We start from the raw sequence: 21,939 nt of genomic DNA, 5'->3' as shown, positions 1-21,939 counted from the left end.
TAAGACGAATTCAGCAAATTGTTGGAGAGGATGTGGGGGGAAAGGAACGTATTTGCATATGTGGTGGGAATGTGAATTTGTGCAAAAATTGTGGAAAATTGTGTTTATTGAGATAAAAAAAATTGTTGGAATAGAGATTGAAGAGACACCTACAGTGGCATTACTATCATTATATGGAAATTTAAAGTGTAATAAAGAGACTAAAGAATTGATAACAAATTTGTTGACAGCAGCAAGGTTAATCATATCTAGGAACTGGAAGGTTCAAGGAGACTATCATATTGAAGAGTGGTATAAGGAAATTTGGGATATAGCTATTAATGCTAAATTGACATGTAATATAAAGTTAAGAAAAGGTATAACAAATTTAAATGAATTTGAGGGAATTTGGAAACAGTTCCTAGAATATGTATTCTCTAAGGGGGGTGGAAAACCACCACCAGAAGAAACAATGAGATTTTGGAAGCAGGAATAGATCTCGAAGGGTGGAGGGGAGCACTTATGTTATGTTATGTGGTTATGTAAAAATGATAATTATAAATGTGGAATTGTAAGCAATTTATGTTTTGATTTATGTGTTTTAATTAGTATTATGTTGTTGTATTTTAAGATGTGAAACTAATTTAAAAAATAATAAAAAAGGAGACACATTTCAACATTTTAGAATGGGAGGAAGTACAAAATCCATGAAACCACCGAATGGGGGAAAGGAATAGGGGGTGTGGACATCTGGGGAACCCGGAATGCTGGATTTGGCCCCTGGGCCTGAGGTTCCCCATAGACTCTACAGAAATGGAAGGGGAGCCCCTGTTCGTGGTTCATCATCCCATGGTGCTGCTATAATGTTTAAAGGCCAAGGAGTGGGGGCCAGTTGTCAGAACTCTTACCGTACAACTGTTGCCCATCCAGGAGTGGGGTGACAACCAGATGGTAATAATGGGTGTGCAACTTTAGTGGCTCTGGTGCAGCTGTTGTAAAATTAAAAGGACGGAAGTTATATTTTGGCATCAAGGAAACTCTGATAACAGAAAACACTGATTTGATCCAGGCTTAGTCATACTTGGAGCAGAACCACTGGAACCACTGGTATTTATAAGTGAGTGATTTATAATTCCTATTGATTTCAAAGGGGGTACTCTAAGTATTTATTTATTATTTATTACATTTTTATACTGTGCAGTAGCTGAGGCTCTCTGGGCAGTTCACGATATGACCAGGGCAGGATCTACACTACTGCTTTAAAACAGTTTATAACTGTAGTGACAAGTCTTGGGGGCCAGGACACACTCCATATGCAGTTTTCAAATCCTTTTCAAAGTGTCATATCCTCCTTGGTATAGATCTGGCCCAAGTCTGGATCCAACCTTAGTTTGAAATGACCCCTGGCACTCACAACAAAGCATTCTAACATGGCGGCCACTGTCTATACCAGGGGTGGACAACTTGTGACCCTCCAGATTCCTTAGACAAAATGCCCATCAACCATAGCCAATATAACCAATGGTGAGGGATGATGGGAATTGAAGGTCAAGACATCTAGAAAGCCACAAGTTTCCCACTCCTGTTTCATACTAAGCTTTTGATTTTCAGGTGCCTTTTGGGGGCTCCAAAATGCAATTGCAACACCTGCTACCCTACCCTCAGTGTGTAGATCATAGAATCATAGAATAGCAGAGTTGGAAGGGGCCTACAAGGCCATCGAGTCCAACCCCCTGCTCAATGCAGGAATCCACCCTAAAGCATCCCTGACAGATGGTTGTCCAGCTGCCTCTTGAATGCCTCTAGTGTGGGAGAGCCCACAACCTCCCTAGGTAGCTGATTCCACTGTCGCACTGCTCTAACAGTCAGGAAGTTTTTCCTGATGTCCAGCCGGAATCTGGCTTCCTTTAACTTGAGCCCGTTATTCCGTGTCCTGCACTCTGGGAGAATCGAGAAGAGATCCTGGCCCTCCTCTGTGTGACAACCTTTTAAGTATTTGAAGAGTGCTATCATGTCTCCCCTCAATCTTCTCTTCTCCAGGCTAAACATGCCCAGTTCTTTCAGTCTCTCTTCATAGGGCTTTGTTTCTAGACCTCTGATCATCCTCGTTGCCCTCTTCTGAACACGCTCCAGCTTGTCTGCGTCCTTCTTGAATTGTGGAGCCCAGAACTGGACACAATACTCTAGATGAGGCCTAACCAGGGCCGAATAGAGAGGAACCAGTACCTCACGTGATTTGGAAGCTATACTTCTATTAATGCAGCCCAAAATAGCATTTGCCTTTCTTGCAGCCATATCGCACTGTTGGCTCATATTCAGCTTGTGATCTACAACAATTCCAAGATCTTTCTCATTTGTAGTATTGCTGAGCCAAGTGTCCCCCATCTTGTAACTGTGCATTTGGTTTCTATTCCCTAAATGTAGAACTTGGCATTTATCCCTATTAAATTTCATTCTGTTGTTTTCAGCCCAGCACTCCAGCCTATCAAGATCACTTTGAAGTTTGTTTCTGTCTTCCAGGGTATTAGCTATCCCACCCAATTTTGTGTCATCTGCAAATTTGATCAGCGTTCCCTGCACCTCCTCGTCCAAATCATTAATAAAAATGTTGAAGAGCACTGGGCCCAGGACTGAGCCCTGCGGCACCCCACTCGTTGCCTCTCCCCAGTTTGAGAAGGTTCCATTGATAAGTACTCTTTGAGTCCGATTCTGTAGCCAACTGTGGATCCACCTAATAGTTGTTCCATCTAGCCCACTTTTAGCTAGTTTGTTAATCAGAATGTCATGTGGTACTTTGTCAAAAGCTTTGCTGAAGTCAAGATATATGACATCCACAGCATTCCCACAGTCCACAAGGGAGGTTATCCTATCAAAAAATGAGATCAAATTAGTCTGACAGGATTTGTTCCTGACAAATCCATGTTGGCTTCTAGTAATCACTGCATTGATTTCAAGGTGTTTACAGATTGACTTCTTTATAATCTGCTCCAGAATTTTCCCAGGGATGGATGTCAGGCTGACTGGTCTGTAGTTCCCAGGTTCCTCCTTTTTGCCCTTTTTGAAGATAGGGACAACGTTAGCCCTCCTCCAGTCGTCCGGCACCTCACCCGTCTTCCATGATTTTGCAAAGATAATAGACAAAGGTTCTGAGAGTTCTTCCGCTAGCTCCTTCATTACTCTTGGATGCAGTTCATCGGGCCCTGGGGATTTGAACTCATTCAAGGAAATTAGGTGTTCTTTGACCATTTGTTTATCAATCTCAAACTGCAATCCTGCCCCCTCAACTTCTGCTTCACTTTTTCCAGGGGGGTCATAGATCCGCTTTTGGGAGAAGACCGAGGCAAAGTAGGAATTGAGCACTTCAGCCTTTTGTTTGTCGTCTGTTATCAATTTGCCATCCTCATTAAGCAGTTGAACCACCATTTCTTTCCTCTGTCTTTTACTACTCACGTATCTGAAGAAAGCCTTTTTATTGCTTTTAGCATCCCTCGCTAATCTCAGCTCATTCACAGCTTTAGCCTTCCTGACGCCATTTCGGCACTTCTGCGCCACTTGTCTGTACTCTTCTTTTGTAGCCTGGCCTTCCTTCCACTTCCTATATGTATCCCTTTTTGTTTTCAGTTCATCAATAAGCTTTTTGTGGAGCCACATTGGTTTCCTCTGTTGTCTTCTATCTTTTCTCCTTGTTGGAATTGTTTGTAACTGTGCCTTTAAAATTTCATTTTTTAGATACTCCCACCCATCCTGCACTCCTTTTCTTTTTAGGCTCCCTTGCCACGGGACCTTACTTATTATAGTTCTGAGTTTATTATAGTTATTATCAGAACTATAGTTACTATCAGAACTTATTATAGTTCTGATAGTCCCACTCAGATGCACCTTTAAAAAAAAATGTACACAGAAGCATTTTACAGAAGAGTGCAGCCTTCAAATAACATAAAACTTAAAAGGGATTCATCAAATGGCAAAACTTTCTTGCCAGGGAAGGAGGAACCCTTGCCAGTGTTTGGGTGCTATTTTAGGAGAACATTCTGGTTCTAAAGGAAGGAAATGGAAGACTTATCTTTATTGTTACTTGTGACATCAGAGGCACTAGCCAATAGGTGCCTGTGCCAGATGCACATTACACTCATTATCACAGTTCATGAACTGGCATTAATGGCATTTTCCTAGCAAGAAAATGCTCAGGAAATCTGTGGTGTGATGTGAAGCAAATAATGATGCTTTCCTGGTTGCTGTCAAGCCTAATTCATATTATTGCTGTAACCCTGCACATGAGCATTGGTGAAATTCATGGCATTTAAATTGCCTGCAAGGTTAGACACTTGGGCATGCAGGACTCTTTAACGCCTGGGGCTTTCAAATCAAGGAAGCACAGCCATGCCACCTCACCAGGTGTAAACTTCTTGCCAAGCCTGTCTCTTGCCACCTTACCCTTTCGCTCGCTGCCTGCTTTCTTATTTTGTCAGCCATTCATCTCCTCGTACTAAGCTATGGTAGGAATATTTAAAATCTGTGCTGCATGTGCGGTTGCAAACCCCTGGAGACCAAGCACTCCAGTCAGCAACAATTAAGCGCCGCCAGTCTCAGCCTGGGAGGCCACCTTGCAAGTTCCTCCCAAGCAGCCTTCCCCAGCCAGGTGCTTTCCAGAAATATTGAACTGCAACTCCCATCATCTCTAGGTAGGATGGCTGGGGATGATTGGAATCATAGTTCAATGCATCCAGAGGGCACACAGTTGGGGAACCCTGCCCCAAATATACATAACTATTCGCTTTGCAGATCTCTTGCCAAAACTGACATTACTTCAAGCATGCTCTTAATTATGCCCAAGGGGATACATCCTAAATGGTCCTTCAATATTTACTGGAGAAGTCTCTGATTCATAAAATCAAGAGGTCAAGAACGATGGCCCCAATCCAACTGCGAAAGCTATAGCGGCCAGGGTTGCATGTGTTCTGCTTTCTTGTTTGGGAGCCATATTTGGAGGGGAGGGAAGAGCGGGGACTATTTCAGCCCCGTGAATCACTTCCCAAACTGCTGATGGGCACAATTATTACTTTTCAGAGAAGTGTGTGTGTGTGTGTGTGTGTGTGTGTGTGTGTGTGTGGCCTCCACAGCTAGATCAGTTAGGGGAGCTGCATGCATGACACCCATTTGCAAATCAGTTCCCTTATTCAGCCATGGAGACACACCGGAATGTGCTTCCACTCGCATTTGGCCCTAGCTGGATTGGAGAGGATTTATATTGTCTATGCGGAAATGACCACCTTCCACTCCCAGATCTTCTGCTGAAGTAAATGGGAATAACTTTACTGAACTTGGGTTTAGGTTTGCTGTACATATTGCCTCAGAACATTTCTACAGCAGGCTAAAATCCCACAACTTTACAGGGGTGCCTGCTTCCAGATTCCTTGCGGGATTATGATCGGCTCCTTTCCACATGGTTTTTCTTTCTTTCTTTTTCTTTGTGGGAAAGTTCTATATGTTTCATTATAAAGCTGCTAGATGGCACTGTTGTATTATTTACAAAAAAGCACTATTTCCTCAGTACACCTCTCATTCATAGCATCATGAAAAACAACACAGTAAAGGTTGTAAAGAGCGGGAGGTGCCCTGGAGGATGACAATGTCATGTATAGGACTTTCGATGAGTCACCAATCATGAGTGCATGACAAATGTCTTGTGTAGAAATGGCGTCAGACATGGGGAGCTTTTCACCTCAGACACTTGCCATGTTCACCATGGGAACCCAGTCAAACCAACTGTCCAGCCAACATGGACAGATAGTGGATAAACTGGGGCTTAAGAGCATTACCCTAGGGAAACAGCATTTCTATATTTCTAATAGCCCTAATACAGCCATACTATCTATCTCGGAACTTCTATTGAACATCTTGTTTTAAAGATGTTTTAATCATGTATGGTATATTTTTAATCAGTTTTTAATGTGTGTTTTATATCATGTTTTTATACTGATTGTTTTATACTTCGAATGATTTTAGTTTTTGTGAACTGCCCAGGGAGCTTCGGCTGTTGGGTGGTATAAAAATGCAAATAATAATAATAATAATAATAATAATAATAATAATAATAACAATAAATCTCCTGGCTTCCTGAGCAAACTCCTGGCTTCTACAATCTAATTAAATTTATACTGTATGCTTTTATCTGTATGCCGCCCTGAGATCCTAATGATATAGGGTGGGATACAAATGTTTAAAATAAATAAACTTTTGGCTGAAACTGACGAGCACACACACAAAATGGATTTAACCCCATAATATTGAAAACCCAAACAAGGAGCTCCATCAGACAAGTGTTTTATTGCATGCTCATTAGTGGGCACTCACGGATTTTTGTGGGTCCCTTTCATGATGATGTCTGCCTCCTGCCCCTTCTAGCCTTCTTCACGCCACAAAAAAAATAGCCCAGTAAGTCTGACTTATTTTTAAAGACAGAAGTTGCCACTATCTCCTTCAAAAGAGGAAGTAATGACGGACAAACATGGGGGCGGGGAAGCAATGGTAAGGGAATGCAATTTCCCCAAAATAGAGGACAGTTCTGTTCCTTCACAACAGTGAGTAGATGAATTTACCCCTTTATTTTGGGAGGTTAGAGGATATGCAGCATGTCAGCAAGTGGAATTGAACCAGAGAGAACCAGAGTTCCAGTTCATACTTTTGTCATGAACAAGCAAAAGGTATGCCCACAATACATTTGAAAGGGTAATCTGCATTGTATAAAAACTAATTCCAAGGACTGTTTGTAACATTTTACTTTCAGAAATCCAGCCATGGATTGGAGTTTTTTAGTTTGGGGTTTGTTTGTTTTTAAGTCTGTGGTTTTTTAAAAAAAAATCTTTTCAGAAATTGAAAAGATCTAGGGTGGATATCTCGGGTTAGATTAAAGATTTATAGAGCTCCATCACACCTACTTTTTTTCCTGGTATGCACCCACAATTTCGATCTCCATTTCATTAGCATGGCAAGCGCTGATCCCTTTCACAATCGCCACTGTACCAGTGAACTCTCTTTTCACTTGTTTGCTCTCCCAATATTGTGCCCATCCCACCCCAATCCTTCTCCTTCACCCTCCAGTTCATTGGTACTTGCCAGGTGATGTATGTGGGCGCCTTCCCCCGTCCCTTGCTCTGGTTTGTTGCCTAGCATTTTACCAATTCAGCATTTAATCAGCTGGGTGACATTTCTGTGGGCCACGAGGGTGGGGTTGGAGCAGCACAAGTCCGTTCATTTGACCGACACTCAGCAACCTGGAGGAGAATTGCCCCAGCCGTGTCTTTCATCAGCAGGACCACCCCCAACAAAAGCAATGTAGCGCAAGGACAGCAATACACAGGGACAGAAGGGCACTTTTATTTCATGTGGAAAAAATATATCACACTTTCCTCGCCCTAGAAAAAGACAGAAAATGGAGGGGGAAGAGGCGAAACGACTGCAGACATGAAGTCATGTGAGTATCGTGTTTAAAAACAGGAAACTAGGCAGAATGAGAGTGCAATAAAACACGGGTGTGATGGAGCTCTACATCTGGGGTTCAGTACAGATATACTCCTTTCTGTTTTTACTGAAGAACTGCTAAAAGCATTGGGTATTATTTTTCAGAGTTTTAATGATTTACAGAAGCATAGGAAACATACAAAAACAGAAGAATAATTTCAATAATAATTTATGTATTAACAAGCTGTGTATTTGTAGCTAATGACCAATAGGCTGATCCTAAGCTTGTATACTCAGACATAAATCCCACCGTGCTCAATGGGATTTGCTCTGAAGAAACTGAAGGACTGCAGCCTACAACTCAGTCCTGGGCTCAATGTGTCTTAATGAAGTTAATTAATGAAGTTAATTATCATCATATAGGATGCAGAGGACTTAGAAGAGATATCTCTAATTAGACTGGGACATCTGGATGTAAACCAATTTAATCCAAATCAGTGCAATCCTGATAAATTTACACCAATGTTTAAATCAGGGATTGCTGCCCTTTTTCCTAAAGGTGTGTCCATTTCTCTTTTCTTTTTGCAAGTCATGTCATGGTTGGAGCAAAAAAAAGAAACATCCCAAATGTTTCAATGGGGTAGGAGAAAATTCTAAGATTCTCAGTGGGGTGGGGGAGTGTTGGATTATCTTCCTTTACAAATTAGGTGGTCAAAAATAGGATTCTTTGTTTTGTTTTGATTTATTCACACCCCTGCCATTAGGCAAAGTGAGGTGGCTGGCACAGATGGTAGAAAGCAGCAGCAAGGAGTTGGAGGACAGAGCTATAGATGCTACACACAGTCTGCTCTGCACCCACTAAACTACTTTGTGGTCCTCAGGGGTGGGTGGAGGAAGCTTTCCCATCACCAGTGTTGAAGCAAGAATCAGCCATCACTGAGGTTGGCTTCTATATGCAGAAGGGCAGAGGGGCACAATTTTATTCTTCAGCTCAGGCAGCAAGATGTCTTGGGGCCCTTCTACACAGAGTCTTGGGGGTGCCTGGAGTGCGCCTGCAGTGCGCCCCGAAATCGATGATGTAGACAGTACCTTAAGCGTTCCAAGGAGAGGCAGAGGAGGAGGAGGAGGCCCCGCATCACCCCTCGCGGGGACGGGGTGAAGAGTTGCCGGGCCCGGCAGCTTCGCCGGGGCATCAGCTGCGTCATTGGCACCACCCACCTGCCCGCCGGCCTCCTGTTGCCGGCGAAAGAGCCACCCGGGCCCACCCGGGTCGGAGAGCTCAGCGGAAGAAGCAGCCGCCAGCTTCTTCCGCCGAGCTCTATGACCCGGGTGGCTCTTTCGCCGGCAACACATTAGATTGTAAGCCTATGCGGCAGGGTCTTGCTATTACTGTGTATAATCTGTACAGCACCATGTACATTGATGGTGCTATATAAATAAATAATAATAATAATAATGGTAAAATTCCCATCTCTTGCCACTTCCCAATACACACACACACACACACACACAGAGAGAGAGAGAGGGAGAGAGAGAGAGAGAGTAATAAGCATTGATTCTATTGCAAATTGCTATGTGGGGGGGGGACATTTTGATTCTACTTTAACTCTATTGCTGATTGCTATGTGTGAAGGAGACATCAAGGTTGAGCATCCAGGGCTTAACCCCCACCCCTTTCCCATGTGCTGTGGTGTGGGCTTTTTTGTTCCATAACTTTCTCATTGCATTTTTCACCTCTTCATTTCTCAGGGTATAAATTAAAGGATTGAGCATAGGGGTGATAATGGTGTAGAACACGGCCACACTCTTGTCCTCTGAAAAAGTGGTGGAAGGTCTCATGTAGATGAAGATGCATGGGCCAAAAAATAAGATCACAACAGTGATGTGGGAGGCACAGGTGGAGAGGGCTTTGAGACGTCCTTCTGAAGAACGGGTTCTCAGTGTGATGAGAATAACGATGTATGAAACCGTCAACACAAGAAAACAGGTCAGAGAAATCATGCCACTGTTGGCAATGACAATGAGCCCAATAAAGTAGGTATCAGCGCAGGCCAATTTCAGTAAAGGGTGGACGTCACAGAAATAGTGGTCTATTTCATTGGGCCCACAGAAGGGGAGCTGTGTGGTGAGGAGAGTTTGCACCATCGAATGGACAAACCCTCCCAGCCATGAAGCCATCACCATCCAACTGCATACACTCTTGCTCATAATCGTTGTGTAATGGAGGGGTTTGCAGATCGCAATGTACCGGTCGTATGCCATCAGTGTAAGAAGAAAGATTTCAGTGCAACCAAAGAAATGGACCCCAAAGAGCTGTGCTATGCAGCCAACAAAAGAGATGATTTTCTTCTTGACAAGGAAGCCTGCTATCAATTTTGGAGCAGTGACAGAGGAATAGCAAATATCTACAAAGGAGAGGTAACTAAGGAAGAAATACATCGGAGAGGTCAGACGGCGGCTGCTCTTAATTGTAACAATTATCAGTAGATTCCCCAACACAATTGCTGTGTAGAAGACCAAAAACAGCCCAAAGCAGGCTTTCTGAAGGTCCTGGTCGTGGGTAAGCCCCAAGAGGATGAATTCAGACACATTGTTTCTGTTCTCCATGTATTCAGGGTAGATGATCAGTTACAATGCTGAATTAAATCTCCTGTCACCATAGAAAATGTAGAAAAGTATCAATTAAATGTGTTCTTACCATACACAACAGTGAAAAATCAACACATCCATGAACTGCGTATTCACATCTCATGAATCCTTCAGATTCTCAGTCAAAAAAAGTTAGGGGATAGCTCATTCTGGAAATGCTCTGGACTTCAATTCAGTGAATATGAAAAACTGACATAAATAAATATGCAGAAAGAAATTTTAAAAAGTGAATCTAGGAGGTATTGCAGGACAACGATCCCACCTGGCACCAACATCTCTGCATCCAGACATTTAATGGCATATGATGGGGCATTTATGCCAGCTGTCTAATGAGCATGTTTTGTATTTTATTGAATTTTTTTAGCAGTTTACCTTGTTTTATATTGAGTATATTTCAATTTTTTATGCTGTATTTTATTTGTGAATTGTTGTGAACTGCCCAGAGAGTTTTGACTATTGGGCATTATAGAAATGAAATCATCATCATTATCATTATTATTATTATTATTATTATTATTATTATTATTATTATTATTATTCGTTGGAGGATGCTTCTATAACTTGGATAGCAAATTTGCTAGGCTTTTTATATAAAGGCCTGTTATACAAACACAAATACAGTTGCTTTGTGTACAAAAATCCTGTGGGGTGATCCTTCCTTCCTTCATTCCTTCCAAACAGCCCTATCAAAACCTCCACAGCTTACAAGGCGTTGCCACTATTATTGGACGCCATCTGTGTTGTTTTGTTGTATAAGCTCTTTTGTTGTAACTATTGTCCGTAACGTTCCCAGGCTTGTCCCTACAGGGGTGATATCTCCTTTAACACAGAGATGGGACAATACAAAAACAAATGACCAATAAAATATCAAATGTTCAGTACTTTCAGCTTTGACAGCAGTGATCACCTGACAGGAAGGATATTGTGCTGGACTCAAACCAGATGCCCCCTTGCATCAGAGGGCATCAGCGCTGTCCGTTCTGAAAGTTCTGATCAATTGATAAGCAGTGGATGTGATCTCCATTTGTTTCACAGTTGGCATGCTTGATTGACATAATATAAAAATCTGCACAGCATGTTTGACCAGGCCTAGCAGTGAGATGAGTGTCCATACCACAAACAGCAATCCTTCTTGCAAACCTCCAAATATTCAACCCCCTGAAAGAACATCCATCTGCCTGGGTTACTTTAGGGTGCAACCTGACACAAGTTTAGACAGGAAAAATTCCTACAGCTCCAAGCATGACCCAGCCAGTTGTAGGACTTCTTTCTGTCTAAACATGTATAGCATTGTGCCCTTACTTATATTATAAAAACTACATTCTACAAGCCATTTACTCCGGAACAGGCCAGTTAATTGGACTGCTACTGAGTGGCTCATGAATCATAGCCAAAGACTGTGATGATCCAGTGTTCCAGCAAGACAGATCCATGAGAAGAAAAATATGTTAAATAATGGATCTCCCTATCATATATACTAACAGATGTTGGGAGGAAGGAACCCTGTATCAAGTTCTCAGAGGTGCATGCCAAGAGCTGAAACACCCCACCCCCCATTAACTGTTAGGCAGAAAATACATCCTTACATTTGTCCATCGGGATGCACCTTCTTGCTACACTCTTGAGTTCTTTGCACCAGAGCCATGCTCAAAGTCAGTAAAGTTTCAGTCCCATGTACACTATCAGGAAAAACTTCCTGACTGTTAGAGCAGTACGACAATGGAATCAGTTACCTAGGGAGGTTGTGGGCTCTCCCACACTAGAGGCATTCAAGAGGCAGCTGGACAACCATCTGTCAGGGATGCTTTAGGGTGGATTCCTACATTGAGCAGGGGGTTGAGCTCAATAGCCTTTGGGGGCCCTTCCAACTCTACTAGTCTATGATTCTATGATTAAATCCCACTGTTCATGGCATTTTCCGGGGGGGGGGGTTCAGTTTGTAACCTTCCTATGTTTTCCCTACACTTCTGTCTTTTTTCTTACTGTTGACAATCAGTTGAGAAAAAGATGAAACAGCTGCACAATACCTTTCAGTAGGTAGCACTAGAAGCCATCCATCTGGAAGCACCAAAAATTTCACATCTGTAATAAAACAGGAATGTGTTTGATTAAACTTTCAGGAATGTTATAAGACTAAAAGCCCCATCACATCTAGGTAGAAACGCACAGCTCCCGTCTCTTCTCTGTTGTTGCTCCAACGTCGCTTCCTGAAAACAGGAAGTAACAAGGCCCATTCAGTCCAGCAGGAGAGAGCAGCAAGTGGACTTTTTCCGGGTGGGTGGGTGGGTGTTGTGGCGCAAGGAAGGCCAGAAGGGGTGGAAGATGCGAGAGAGGCAGACGACATCATGTGAGCAATCCGTGAGTGCCCAGTGACGAGCATGCAGTAAAACTCTCGTCGGATGGAGCTTTAATTGAGAATAGGAAAGACAATACAATATATACAAACTATACAAAGAAGAAGCATTCAAGGAGGAAAACCGTGAAACAGATGGGAATCCCAATCAACCTTCTCTTGAGTTCAGTCATAAATCAACTGTGGTACCCCGGCTGTAGAATGAGCTCCCTAAGGAGGTTCGCCTGCCACCCACACTATATTCTTTCAGATGCCAGGTGAAAACCTTTTTATTTCTCAGCATTTTAACAGTCTATGAATTTAATTTTAACTTTGCTGTTTTAAATTTGTATTTTAAATTTGTATTTCTGCACTGCTGCTGATTTTATCCCGGCTGTGCTTTTATATTGTATTTTATATCATGTTTTTATACTGTTGTTTTATACTTTGAATGGTTTTAATTTTTGTGAACCGCCCAGAGAGATTTGGCTATTGGGTGGTATAAAAATGCAATATAAATAAATAATCAGCTATCTGTACAGTTAAATGAATTACTGGTCTCCATTGTTACCTGAGTGGTCTTGGGATGGTGTCTCCTAATCCAGCATTAGCAAACTCACCTTTAAACTTCTGGTTCCCAATGTCTCCCTCTCTCTACCAAGGTTAGCCAGAATACCACTCACTGCTTCAGTGCACAGTGAATTGCCTTGGAATGCTATCTAGTTCTGACCTATCTACAACTTTCCCAGCTCAGAAAAGCCTTCAGAGGCCATTTCCCCTTCTCTAGGGGAAGAGACCAGCTGAAGCCATTGACTCATAAAATGGTTGCTTCTACAGCACGTTTAGGAAAGATGGTCTCTCTCACTTGTGCTGTTGTAAGCTTTGAAAGTAAATATTTAAGTGTGATCATGCCCCGCTAGCACATCAGTGATCAGGTTAATAAGCTCCCAGGAGCATTGAGAGGCTTCCCAACAGCAAATGAGGTCTTCAAGGAACAACTTTTTAACACGCATGACATAAATTTCAGTCAAGTTTTCTATGCCCTTTTTGAATGCCTTTTGCAATAAGAAGTGAAGTCCTGCAGCAGCATTCCCCAACCAGATGTCTGGACAACAACCCCCATCATCCCTAAATATTAACTGTGTCAGCTGGTGCTGATGGGATTTGTAATCCAAAACATCTGGAGGGCACCCAGTTGGAGAAGGCTGTCCTACTAGTCTCCCATGTCTTTGTTAAGCAATGGTGCCTTTTATATTAAAACAGCAATAGCAGAGACTCATCCCATAATATGCTACCTTATTGAACAGCTATCCGCCAGATATGTGAAAGAATTGCCCAGGTCTTTACTAGGCATGCAACTGCTTTCCAGCCAGGATAGTGAGTGAAGATTGGATGCTGACATCCTTTGCTGTTGCTTCTGTTCATCTGGTGGTAGGGTTGTAAGCTGTTGGATCACAGGAACAACTCTGCTTGATTCCAGACCCTAGAGGGCAATAGAGAACGACACGTAGCTTGATCAGTTCCTGCTCCCTCTCCTTCTTCTTCCTTGTACCTCTGCAACTAGCGCCATATAGTTTCTCTAGAGAGGAAACAAGTAACCATTTCTCATGCCTTAGCTCACTTGCACTCAGTTTAAGGGACTGGTTGTTAGATAGCCTTCTTTTAACAGTGTTAGATAACCTTTTCTAACTATGTGTATGAAAGTACTAATAAAGTTTGGTGATTTGAACGTCTTTTAAATTGGCTCTCGCCTGTGTTTATTGCCTCCAATGTTAAACGTTGTGTTGCCACGCTTTCTCTGGGCTTTTCTACATGAGGCTTTTAACCCATACCTTTACCGAGGCTTCTGCTTCTGGATTTTTTGCAGGATTAAGATCGGCTCCTTTACACATGCTTTTTTCTGTGGGGTTTCTTTCTCTGCCTTTCTATATGTTTTACTACCCAACCACTTAGTGGAGTTGTGCAAATACACAAGGTTTCTATGTTGTAATTGAGAAAAATACCAGACTTTTGTCATTGGGGGGGGAAACATGCTAATAGTTGCAAAGCATGGCAGAGGCCCTGGAGGATGTCAACACTGTGTAAAGGACCTGCAAACTACTGTGAGTGAAGAATCATAAGAATACAATAAAAGCCTCATGTAGAAAGGCTCTCTATATAAAGCAACTCTGCTGTAAATCACACCAAATTTTCCAAGTTAAGCTATCCTGCGGTGCCATGGGATTAATAATCTGTCTTTTAAAGGGATTTTTATGACTGCTATTTTTAAGTATGATTTACCACTGCCACTTTAAATATTTTATGTATTTGGGGGCTTTAATAGGTTTTTTATTATTATTTTGTTTGATTTTTGCACCCCTTTTACAGTCAGAAGAGAAGTCCTACAGCAGCATTCCCCATCCAGGTGTCCTCCAGATGTCTTTCTGTATTGTCTGAAGAAACAACAACAATCTCCATTCATTGAGTGATGGTCTGAATGGAGAGCCAGCTGCATGCATAGAGACTCCTCAACTCTATCAGGATATTACAATTACATGTTAAAAATGAAACCACAGTGGCTGAGTCCAGATGACACGCTAATCAACATGGGCAGGGATAGAAATAGAATGGGAAACAACCATTGATTAGCATGTTGACCGAACTCAGCCAGGATCTCTTATCGCTAGTGATGTTAGAAACACAAGCAAAACCCATACCCTGCTTGGGGGTTCCTGCAGCTGGTTGGCCACTGTGAGAAATGGGGTGCTGGACTAGATGGACCATTGGTCTGATCCAGCATGGCTCTTCTTATGTTCCTAAGCACTAGTTAGCCTGGCTGGATCTACACTACTGCTTTAAAGCACTTTATAACAGTTTTGAAGACTATATATGGAGTGTGTCCTGGGCCTCAACAGTTGTCAAAACTGTTATAAAGTGCTTTAAAGCAGTAGTGTAGATCCTGCCCCTGTCTCCACAGTGACCCCTGTCCTCAACAGCCCTGGCATGCCCAGCACCAGGGTGGCTGGATCCCCATCTGCCTGTTGCTTACTTCCAAAGGGATGGCCCAGGGTCACCAACCAGCCTGCTCACCTTAGACTAGAAAGCTTATGCCCATGGCTGTTCCCTTTGCCCCCCACCCCCAGCTGCTGTAGACTTAACCTCAGTCTCTGGAGTAGTCCCTAGTTATCCATGCCCGTTAAAGCTGTAGGAGCCCTGCCCTCTTTTGTATCTTGTCACTCCAGTATAGCTTCTGCAGCTTTAACGGTTGTGATGATGAGGGAATTTCACCAGGTGCTGCATGCATACAAATGACACTTGCTGAAATTCCCTTTTCTATACAATTGTTAAAGATACAGGAGCCCAGTCCTCCTTTCCATCTGGTCACCCTAGGACTGCAAGAGGCACATGGAGAGGAGTTGCCCAACTCAGCTGCTCTTCCCACCACTGGCCAAGTTCCTTTCTCTGTCAGCACAGAGAAAGGGGAAATGGGCGGGATTGGGATGATGATGTCAGTGGGTGTGGCCATGTCTTCTGTTGTCCTCTGACCCACTTCAATTTGATTCTGCACCCATAGAGCCAAACATCTTCCTCCGTATAATCCTGCCCGTGAACAGGCCTTCTCTCTGTCCTTCCAATTGATATCATGCAAGAGGACATTTTCTGTGGCAGCCCCCCACCTTTGAAACTCCAGGGAGATCCATATGGCTCCTTCGATGCCTGCGTTTCGGAAAGCAGATAAAGCTCTCTTTTTATCATCAGGCTTCTGAGAGTTTTATTGTTTGTCATTGTCTATTACATTGTCATATGGTTTTTAGTGCCTGCCACTCTGATCCCCTTAGGGAGAAAGAGCAGGATATAAACTATTTTAAATAAATATTTCATCAAAACACCATTTTTCTGTAGCACATTTTATTTGTTTGTTTCTGCGTACATACAGGCTGTTCTACAACCAAGTTCTCAGGATAGCTCATGACAAAATTAAAACAAAATAAAAAAATATAAAGTGAAACAGAAAAGCAGTAAGACATACAAAGGCAGCACAAAAACACAAGGCAGTTGGGTTTTTTAAAATGAAACTGATTAATATGCCAGAGAAAATAAAAAGATCACTTGACATCAAAGTAGAAAGCACGTGAGCCTATTTTACTAATATCTACACATATTGAGCTTCTCTACATTAAGGGAAATCCCGTTGTTTATCTGGCACTGTTCTGCTTCCTGTTTCTTTGGCGGGATTGATACGAATTGGATTACATGGGAGGAGAGGGCTGAGGGAAGGTCCTGCTCTATTTCCCAGGGCTCGTTTAAACGGCAAACACAGTTAAATCGAGGGAGCGCCTCCCTCTCTCTCTGGCATGTGCACAAAGGGAGGTAGGTCTTGTTGTCTCTCTCCTCATAGCCCCCAGGAAAGCCAGGACATTCTTCTGAGTAGAAGTAAGATCTTACTGTAAGTTTACAAGCCTCATCACACTTACTTGGAAGTAAGCCCCATTGAATGCAATGGGACTTACTTCTAAGTAGACACACGGGGATTGGATCTGCCTCCCTTTGTTGCAAGGAGGCATTTTACCCTCTTCTTCCTCCATTCAAATTCCTTCCTCCCCTCCTCGGCAGGTTCATAGTGCAATGTTAGCTTTACACGCTGCCGATTTCATGCCATTGGGGGTTTATTCCAGCTTATCTATGATGTATTTTAAAATGGAATGGGGAGCGGGGACTACAGGAGACATCCTGTTTGATTACAGTGTCGTTAAATTGACCTGGAAACGTCAATGAGTGGCCAGAAACGAGTTTGCTGTATTGCTCGTTTAGATAGGCTGACATTAAGAAAAGGAGGACAGGGCTCCTGTATCTTTAACAGTTGCATAGAAAAGGGAATTTCAGCAGGTGTCATTTGTATATATGGGGAACCTGGTGAAATTTCCTCTTCATCACAACAGTTAAAGCTGCAGGTGCCCTGCCCACTTTTAAATCTGGTCACTCTAGGTCCTGCACTTTAACTGTTGTGATGAAGAGGGAATTTCACCAGGTTCTCCATATATACAAATGACACCTGAAGAAATTCCCCTTTCTATGCAACTGTTAAAGATTCAGAAGTCCTGTCCTCCTTTTCATATGGTCACCCTAGTTTAGAGAACAACATTGTGTTCACATTTTTGTCACTTTCCTGCTCCATAATTTTCTCATGGCATTCTTCATCTCCTCATTTCTTAGCGTGTAGATTAATGGGTTTAGCATTGGGGTAATAACAGTATAAAACACAGCCACTGTTTTGTCTTCTGAGAAGTTGCTGGAAGGACGTATGTAGGTAAAGGTGCATGGCCCAAAAAACAAAATGACTACTGTGACATGGGAAGCGCAGGTAGAAAGAGCCTTGCGGCGCCCTTCCGAAGACTGAGATCTCAGGGAGACCAAGATGACGATGTATGACACAACCAAGATGACAAAGCAGCTCAAAGCAATCATCCCACTGTTGGCCACCACTATAATGCCAACAGCGTAGGTATCTGTGCAAGCCAGTTGCAGCAAAGGGTGGATGTCGCAGAAATAATGGTCAATTTCATTGGGCCCACAGAAGGGAAGCTGGGTGGTGATCAGAGTCTGCACTAGTGAATGTACAAGCCCTCCAAGCCATGAGGCTGCCACCATCTGCCCACAAACCCGCTTGGTCATAACGGTGGTATAGCGCAGCGGTTTACAAATCGCAATGTACCGGTCATACGCCATCACTGTGAGGATGAAGATCTCCGTGCAGCCAAAGAAGTGGACCCCAAAGAGCTGTGCTATGCAGCCAATGAACGAAATGGTTTTCTTTTCAACCAGGAAGTCTGTGATCATTTTGGGGGCTGTAACAGAGGAGTAGCAGATGTCTACAAAAGATAAGTAGCTGAGGAAGAAATACATGGGAGAGTTCAAGCGGGAGCTGAAGAGCACAGTGGCAACAATGAGAAGGTTTCCCAGCACAATGATCAAATAGAAGAACAGGAAGAGCACAAAACATATTTTCTGCATCTCTTCGTTTTGGGTGAGGCCAAAGAGGACAAATTCAGTCACATTGTTTGTATTCTTCATCAGGGGAGGGGAATCCATATCTAGATCACCTGAAAAGACACAGAATGAATATGCTCAGCAGTTGACATGTGTTGTTGATAGTTACAGCCTGGTGGTCTAACATATGCAAGAGGATCAGGGGGTGAAGCCCTACGGTGGTAGAGTGGATTCTTACCAATTCAGACTGTAGGAGCTTCATCACACCAGGGTTATACTGTGCAATCACTGCAAATTGCGTGCAAAGGACTCTGAAGTTTTCCAGTTTATAATCTGCTTTGACTGTGAAGTACTCCCATGCATCCTTGCTTTAATTGTGCTCTAAAGCCAAAAGAACCGACCTATTTTGCTACCTCTTTAGGAGTGAATTATTTGTTGTTTTCTGAGCAGCCACTGGGAGAGCAGGAGGAGGATTTGATATGTTTAAAGTACAAATTAAACAAATGCTTACATCTGCATAAGTTTTAAAGATAAAGACATCAAAATTAGCACAGTAATAGATATTAAGGAGTGCTTTAAGCATACCACTGATTGGGTCATCCGTTCATTTTTAATGATTTTTTTACATTTCCCCCCTTAAACTCTTTTCTTGGTATGCAAAGGATCTTAGGAGCGCTGCCACCCGGGATGTGATTTAGCTAACAACAACAACAACAGCTTTACGCTACAGGGGATAATTTGAGGAAACAGGTATGTGGGATGAAGCCTTAGGTGAGAGATCGCACTTTTTAATACTCTGCTAGCACATCAGCAAAGGGTGTTCCAACACAGCTACTCTCTGCTGTGTTTGGTTTCTACTTGCTGAGATTTGTGATATATGTGAAGCAGTGGTTTGACCACCTTAGTACTAGACCACCTGATTCTGCACACATGTACTATCACAGCTTAGTGAATTTCAAAATATAACCTGAACACCCATCAACAGATTCTTCCTCAATCTCCCCCAAATGCTCAGCTCTCATCTAATTATTTCATTAGGTAATCAAATGCATTCTATGGATGCTTGGCAGAAAAGCCATCAATAAATGCCAGAAATAAATAAGATTAACAAGGAGGAGGAAACCTACTTAGATAAGACCAACAATCCAAAGTATGAAAAATAGCACATATTGCAGTTGATGTCAAAACTATCTCATTTTTTGTTATCAACAGTTTATTAGATTTTTTTTTTCCATTTTCCAATACAATACAGACACTAAAGCCTCGCCTTCCCTCCTGGCTCCATTTCCTCTCATTTATGCACTAGATTAGCCTGTAGACCATATGTGATCTTAATAAAACGTTAGTCCAGTTACCCACTTCTTCCATATACTGTAGTCATGAGCATAACTTGTACATTCAATATTTCTGAAAATATTAAAGGATACCTTGGGAAAACAACCAAAATGATTTCTGTACAATGATGAGTGTTGCAGATTTCACCAATCTAGTAACTTCTTTATATTCTCTCTATAATAGAGGCAAGTAGAAAATAGATAAGGATCAACTAGTACAGGATGAGCAAATAGTACAGGTCCAGGGGGCCACATTGCCCCCTCCTCCCATGGAACCCCGTGGGGTCCACACATACTAACCCCACCCCCCACTGTTGGAAGTAGCAGCATGGCTGAAATCCCAAAGATTCAGTTTCCCAGCCGAATCAGGCTCCTCACAGCCTGCCAAACAGCTGTGGGGAGCCCAATCATAGTGGTGGTAGCAGTGGAATTGTAGCTGTGATGAAGTGGGGCACACAAAAACTGACCTCATGGGGCCTGTGCATTGTACTAGATCGGGGGTGGGCATTGCTGAATTATTTGCAGTAGATCAGCAAAGGTGGCCAAGCATCCTACTTTACAGAGGTTGGTCCTCTATTTTGGTGAACTGGCAGAAGGCAGTGCACTCTTTGAAGGTGTCCTCTATTTGAGGGGTTGTCCAGTCCAAGCCTGATTTAAAGATAAAAAATGATAAGAAGGGCAAGGAGGGGCTTGATGTTGCCCATCAACTCAACCGTGAGCATCTGGACAGCAGACTGATACATGGGTCACCTAGTCAGTCTCTCCACTATGGTGAGATTTCTTACATTTCTATTTGATTAATTGGATTAAATTCCAAACTTGCACATACACACACACATACTTGTGTGGGTGTCTTCTCTTTTGGTGATACATTTCTTCCTTGGTGGGGTACTGTGTAAGTGGCTGCTCAACTTACAATGTACCGTATTTCTTCGATTGTAAGACGCCATTGATTGTAAGATGCACACTAATTTCAGTACCACCAATAGAAAAAGAAACCCTAAGATACACCACCGATTCTAAGACGCACCCCACTTTTAGAGATGTTTATACGAGGGGGGGAATGCGTCTTAGAATCGAAGAAATAGGGTAATAAGCACTGTGTGGAAAGTTGAGATCTTTATCCAACATTTAATGAAATTATATTATGCACTCACGTACGCATGCACACGCACCTACAGAGCATGTATATGGAGAGTTTCCTGGGCCCCAACAGTTGTCACTACTGTTATAAACCATTTTATAGCAATAGTGTAGACCCTGCCTGAGATAAGTTACCTCTAGAGTTGCAAAAAAATAATAATAATGCAGCAACACAGCACATCAGCAGAACAAATGCAATGGATCACAACTGCACTCCTGTGCTTTTTGGGCACTATAACTCCCTTGTAGAATGTACTGATTTTATTATTTATTTATTTATTTTATTTATTACATTTCTATACCGCCCAATAGCCGGAGCTCTCTGGGCAGTTTTATGTTTTTATTATGTTTTTAATGGGATTATTGTAATATCCTGTGTAGCCAATCTTACTACATGATTTTTCTATGTTGTTATGACATCTTTAGTTCAACAATAAATCCATTATGCATATGCTAATTTAACAGATGTTTGAAAGAGAAACTGGGACAAATAGCCAGAGTACCTAAGAAGCAAGCAAACCTCACAAGCACATTTTTAAAAAGAAAAAGTACCCATTTTGCAACAACATACCTCGCTTGTATTTTCAGTTTTCGATGCAGTTTCACACTCTCCCTGGCGTAATGTGCTGGAAGCAAAAAGCCTCAAGAGGAGATGGAGCCTTATACAGAGCCGTTTGCTTTTTATGGTACTGGGTGGTGAATTGGTAAAAAAATAAAAGTCCTTGATCTGTAGGCTCTGCCTCAAATACTGCATTCAAAAGTACAGTTTGTAGATGACTCCTGTAAGGAGTCTTCCAACAGAATGCCTTTCCTTTTAATACAGTAACTAATAAGTCCTGTACCAAAGGGGCACCACTGAGTATGCCCCTTAGATTATTATCTTTTTATGTGCTTTCATCCAAAAAAGTGCAATAATTTAACTTCCCTTTTAGGAAGATGTTCATTAGCCTTCACCTGGTACTGTATAAATCTACCCACTGACAGAATCTTTGGGGAGGTGAGTGATGGGGCAGGAAGATATAACTATCCTCCTTGCAGAGTATGAACAGAAACACTGTGTCAAGTGCTAATAGG

General features: G+C 42.4%; 2 protein-coding genes across 2 annotated transcripts; both read right to left on the bottom strand.

The window, feature by feature from the left end:
* Positions 1-9,048: 9,048 nt before the first annotated feature.
* Positions 9,049-10,047, bottom strand: LOC134393321 (olfactory receptor 4S2-like). Its single transcript, XM_063118351.1, has one exon. The coding sequence runs from the start codon at positions 10,045-10,047 to the stop codon at positions 9,049-9,051; it is 999 nt and encodes a 332-aa protein (XP_062974421.1).
* Positions 10,048-12,240: 2,193 nt separating this feature from the next.
* Positions 12,241-18,490, bottom strand: LOC134393320 (olfactory receptor 4S2-like). The gene is made up of 3 exons (XM_063118350.1): positions 17,553-18,490; positions 16,078-16,163; positions 12,241-12,296 (listed from the first exon to the last, which is right to left on the bottom strand). Exons 1-3 carry the CDS (start codon positions 18,488-18,490, stop codon positions 12,241-12,243), a joined length of 1,080 nt encoding a protein of 359 aa, XP_062974420.1.
* Between the last annotated feature and the right edge of the window lie 3,449 nt (positions 18,491-21,939).

The sequence above is a fragment of the Elgaria multicarinata genome, chromosome 2, assembly GCF_023053635.1.
Source record: "Elgaria multicarinata webbii isolate HBS135686 ecotype San Diego chromosome 2, rElgMul1.1.pri, whole genome shotgun sequence".
Taxonomy (NCBI): domain Eukaryota; kingdom Metazoa; phylum Chordata; class Lepidosauria; order Squamata; family Anguidae; genus Elgaria; species Elgaria multicarinata.
This window is presented reverse-complemented; position numbering and strand designations above follow the sequence as displayed.

What these genes read in the sequence shown, in the direction of transcription:
- LOC134393321 (XM_063118351.1), bottom strand. Translation starts at nt 10,047, where the DNA reads ATGGAGAACAGAAACAATGTGTCTGAATTCATCCTCTTGGGGCTTACC.
- LOC134393320 (XM_063118350.1), bottom strand. Translation starts at nt 18,490, where the DNA reads ATGGATTCCCCTCCCCTGATGAAGAATACAAACAATGTGACTGAATTT. An exon ending in AGCAGGAAAGTGACAAAAAT is followed by an intron (nt 16,164 to 17,552) that starts GTGAACACAATG and finishes TAAAACTCTCAG; the next exon opens with AAGCCTGATGATAAAAAGAG. An exon ending in ATCTCCCTGGAGTTTCAAAG is followed by an intron (nt 12,297 to 16,077) that starts GTGGGGGGCTGC and finishes TCCTGTTTTCAG; the next exon opens with GAAGCGACGTTGGAGCAACA.